This window comes from Ailuropoda melanoleuca, chromosome 1, assembly GCF_002007445.2.
Source record: "Ailuropoda melanoleuca isolate Jingjing chromosome 1, ASM200744v2, whole genome shotgun sequence".
Taxonomy (NCBI): Eukaryota; Metazoa; Chordata; class Mammalia; order Carnivora; family Ursidae; genus Ailuropoda; species Ailuropoda melanoleuca.
In genome coordinates this window covers 200003148-200008030 of record NC_048218.1, presented here as the reverse complement: position 1 = coordinate 200008030, position 4883 = coordinate 200003148, and the positions used below count along the sequence as shown (strand labels likewise).

The window sequence follows — 4883 nt, the reverse complement described above, 5'->3', positions numbered from 1 at the left end:
GTGTGTGTGCTGCAGTCCTTCCCTGGCCTGACACGGGGTTTGTGGTAGGAAGGAGGGGTGGCCCGGTGTAGGAGCAGACCCTGAACTTGGACCTCATGGTGACGACGGAGCCCGCGGGCGAGTCCAGTGCCTGTTCTCCGAGAGGCCGTGGTCGGCGTAAACCACCTCCAGGTAACGGAACCAGAGCCAGGCCTGACGGCGCCGTGAGGGAGAGCAGCACTGCACACCCGCTGCCACACGCTGAAGTTTTATGTCATTTTTCACCTTTTGGGGAGTTCTTTTAAGGCAGTACAGGGTAGCTTCCTAACATTGGCTCTTATGTTCAAAGCCAGGTTCCTCCTTTCCAAGGTCTGTGACTGCCCGTCTGACGTCCCCCTCCTTCCTAGGGTTGGGTGACAACTGAGGGAAGGCCTTGTGTGCCTAAAGAAAGCATCGGAAGGTCCTAACGACAGCAGTGCGCTCAGCAAACAGCTTGTGTATAGAAAACATCTGCTGGGCTTTTATTAGAAATCACCCTAGCTCTCGAGTAAAGCCTCTCAAAAGGTTTGGGCACAGAGGAGGCTGGCAAGGTGCACTCAGAGCTGCTCTGGGGGGTGTCCTTCCCGTGCACGCCGTGCACCAGGACGGTGGCAAGGAGGAGGCCATAAACGGCAAGGAAACTGTTCTTACAGGAAATAGCCTGAAGCAAGAAAGCAAAATTCCCACCAGGGATCGCAAAAGGAATCAAAAGGAATAAAAATATTAATCTCTTCACTATCCTTTCCCTGTCCTCTGTCCCATTACTTCACTGCGCGGATTAGAGTTGCTAAACGAGCGTGTGCGGGCCGCCAGCTGATCCGGGAAGCAGGCAGCTTCGGTGCTGCTCTTACCATCTGCTGCCCTCCGTGCCCACCAGGGAGGGGGTGCTCCTTATACCCTGTTTATGGGCAGCAAAGCACAGCTGCTCACACCCCTGAAGAACACGAACAGGTAAGCCTTGTCTTTTGTGATCTTTCCTCAGACGCTTTTTGTAGCTGCTTTATGATCCTTTTAGGCGTTGGTTTTCACTCTCCGAGGGATTCATGGGCACAGGTATATGTACGGTCTGAAAACTGACCTGCCTGGGGAATGAGCCAGTGGCCAAGGCCTGTGAGCTCTGCTTCCCATTTCCCCCATGCTCCCTCTTTACAAAAAGGCTCACATCTCCTCCGTTCTGGCCATTGCCTTCTGGAGTATGGAAACCTCAGGGGTAACCACACACAGCAAAGTCCTGGCGGTAGTATTAAAAACGAATGATTAGAAAACCTGGGTTACAAATCCTTAGCAAATCAGGTACTTTCTAGTTCTGTGCTTTCAACAAACTAAAGGAAGAGCTAATCAAGTTACTAAGTTCAAAGAACTGTAGGACATTAGAATTGTCTAATTGAGGTGCTTAGATCTGTAAAAAACGAAACAAGGAATATAAATGGTGTTGAGTTCTGTTTTAATCTTAGCTGTAACATTCTTGAACTCAGGGTAAAGAGAATTCTAAAGTATTAGTTTTTAATTATCAAAAATTTGCAGTATTGTTTTTATCAGTTGTTTTGCAGTAATTATAACAGTTAATCCTGTACTGAGTTAACACTAAAAAATTATTTCCATTTATATTTTTTGTTGGCAAGAAAATAGGGCAAGTGATGATAAAATTGCAGGCCTGAAAATAGATTACATTATGATAGCATTCTTTGCTGAAGGTGGAATGGAAATACCAAAGAGCCTATTGGTTTATTTTTGTAAATGGAGGATGGGTGTCAAATTGCTGTACATTTAAATTGCACCAACTATGTTTAAAAGAGTGATATAACAGTTTTATTTTAAAATAATCAATATTTACATGACACCAGGAAACACATACTTTGGCAACTCCTACATTGGTATCTAGAAAATGAGGGGACACGTGATCTTTCAAAATACTTTTGAGGGGTGCATGAGCATAATAGTGGGGGGTGTGCTTTACAACGCTGAAGGTGAGGGTGGGGGACCTCTTGGAGGAGAAGCACCTGGGGGAGGGTGCCTGCCTTTTAAAAATGCTGATTCCTGGGCTCCCTCCCCAGACTGAGGGACCGGGTTTGGGGTGGGCCCCAAGTGGGTCAGTTTTCAACATGCCACTACTTTAAAAAATAATACAAACTAGCCTTTTACAGTCTTTTTCAGCCATGGCTGAAGAGGGAAACACCTCCCCTATTTTTGGATCGAGGGTAGAACTGAAACAAGCTTAATTCGAATCTGAGCTCAGAGAGTAGAGCGCACGCATGGAGAAGCCGAGAAAAAGGACGGCAGCGGGGAAGGCAGGCACCCATCCCCCCGGAAGTCCCAGGAGCGAGGCCCGGGCTGTGGCTGCACACGTGGGGACAGACGAGGTCTAGCTCTTTCCCAGCTGGCGCGGGTGGGCCTCTTGGGGAGCGGGAGCAAGGGTCACAGCGAAGGATGAGCATGCGGGAAGCTGAGTACAGGGGGAAGCGCCGCGAGGGCGGCGTACTTGCCGTGGAGGTGCCCTGGGATCCTGTGACAACACTGCGGGGACAGGGGAGGCTTCTGGTCCCATTGGAGGCCTAAAGTGCGGGTGGGGGTGGCCGGCTCCCCCGACGGCTCACGGGGCCGCGCTCGGCAGCATCTGTTCCCGCTTCCTGGGGTCGCAGAAGAACTGCAGCTTCCGGGGGAGCAGCTTCACCTCCACCGGCATCGCCTCGTACTCCTCACTGTCGATGCTGAAAGAGCCCCCGGTTCCCTGCGGAGGAGAAGAGATGGGAACAGCTTCCTCTTGGGCCACTTACCTCGAACCGGGCATGTTGCTGCTTCTGGAAATAGCCCAATTCTGCCATCCCCCTTTTTTTGGGGGGGGGGGAGCCTCTATCACCTCTGAGAGTGTTTTGAGAAACAAGGCTAGAATTTTAAACTATTTACTAAAATACAGGGGTCCTGCCACATCTTCCAGGAACTCATGAACAATATTCTAGGACCTTCTCAGCCCTCGTCTTAGGCAAGCCATGATGTCCACTGGATTAGGCTCATGGTTGTTCTTTAGGACTTGATTAGCTTTGTCCCTCCAGTACAGCAACATTACTGTTACAGAGTCTATAAAACCTTCCCTAATTCATGCATTTAGTTCAACATTTGCTATGTTGAAACTACATGCCACCCACTGTGGGGGACAGCTTCTGTTTTACCGACAATCCTTTCTGAATGCTGTGATAATGGTCCTGCGTCAGCAGAAGCCATCTGTGGGACCTCCTTCCTGAGGTATGACTCATAGGATAACGGTAGAATTTAATTATAATCCTAAAGTTTCCCCCACTTATATAGGTTATTCTAAGCTTGGCATTTTATAATACAGGAAAACTCAGTGCCATCCCAAAAACTGTTTCCAGATCCTTTATATTAAAAAAAAAAAGTGAAGGTAGGATCCACCATGAGTATCTGCCAACTAGAGAATTCTGTGTGTTATAACACAGTACCCTCGGCATAAAGTACATTCAGAAAAATAAAAGGCTCAGGAGATGTACAGGTCACCTCACAGAACCGTGCCTTACAAATGGGGGAAGCCTTCAGGAGTCCCCCACTCAGCCCCAGACTCAGAAGGGGGTCCTCTCATGTCTTCGAGTCTCCCTTAACCTCACCCGGAGCCTGGCCAAGTGCTCAGCCCACACCAGGCGCCTACATGAGGGTCTGTTCACGGAAAGGAAGACGGACCAAGACGACCCCACGGCTGTGGGACGGGCACCTGCTCACCTCAGGAAGCAGCAGGGTGCACCGGCTGGCCTGGAGACACTCGGTGCCGGCCGCGCGCAGCTCGGGGTCCCTCACCTTCTTGCTTCTGTCGGAACAGGAAAGAGCACGTTTGGCAAGGGTGGTCCATCGAGAGAGCGCGGCCAGTTCCAGCCAGTTCCGTTGTTGAGCTTACACAGACGGACTCATGCTGTGCTGAACCAGGGGGTTTGTGAATAACTTTCCCCCCAGGATCCTTGCTTAGCAGTGTGATTTATTCTAGATTGAGAAGGTTAACTTGCTGGAGAGAACTGTGTGTGAAGTTAAGACTGAGTGATTTTGTACCTGATTCTTGGGCTATTAAAAGCCCTACATTTAAAAATTAGAATGAAATGACAATTTTTTAGGCAAAGTACTAAACTTGTGTTATTTGGTACTTGTGAGTCTATCATTACTTGAAGGAGAAAACATTTATTTTAAAGTAGACATTTCTTTTATCTATCTATGTATATCAACCACCAGTTCTTGACGACTCTCTACGGTCACATTAACAGGGGGCTTGCCATACTACTCTCTTACCTTGGAGTAACACTATCACACGACACACACTCTCCTCCACATAGATCCCTGGGAGCCAGTCGTGCTCAGTGGAAAGGGTAAAAGCTAATCCCAGTAAATTAGTCCATTCTTTATCATTAAATAACATTAATTCTTTAGTACGGAAGCTTTAGAGTTTTCTAGAGCAACCTCACACCGTTCTATTCCAATACCCAGAGGAAACAGACCTTACTTATCTCGCTTCCTGTAGAGACCAAAGGAAACCCTGTTCCTGCTGAAGATGATGCCGGCAGTAATGCAAAACATAACGCCTTCACCTACCTCAGGCAATATAATCGGTTTTCCGCTCTATTTTTGGATGTCAGTATTACCAAGGAGATTTGAGTACAGCTCGCCCCGTGGGCCAGACTCTCAATTAAGACAGTGTGAGGCTCTGGACACTCTCTAGAAGGGAAAGGCTTTCCCTTTCTTCCTTCTACTACAGACACAGCTAGGAAATCAAAGGCCGCAGCATCACTATTCAGCATCTGAAGAATTTGTACCAAAGGCAAGAACACCACAAAGCCATGAAAGACATTCTGCGGCTGGTGCAGAGAATGGAG

The 4883-nt window shown here is 48.4% G+C and overlaps 1 protein-coding gene across 1 annotated transcript in view; it reads right to left on the bottom strand.

Moving 5' to 3' along the window:
- Positions 1-1804: 1804 nt before the first annotated feature.
- Positions 1805-4883, bottom strand: part of AGK (acylglycerol kinase) — a 76125-nt gene continuing 73046 nt past the window's right edge. Inside the window, exons 16-17 of the mRNA XM_011228052.3 lie at positions 3748-3832; positions 1805-2746 (exon numbers count right to left, since the gene is read on the bottom strand). Coding sequence (XP_011226354.2) covers positions 2609-2746; positions 3748-3832 — 223 coding nt within the window. The 3' untranslated portion in view covers positions 1805-2608. The remainder of the gene's footprint in view (positions 2747-3747; positions 3833-4883) is intronic.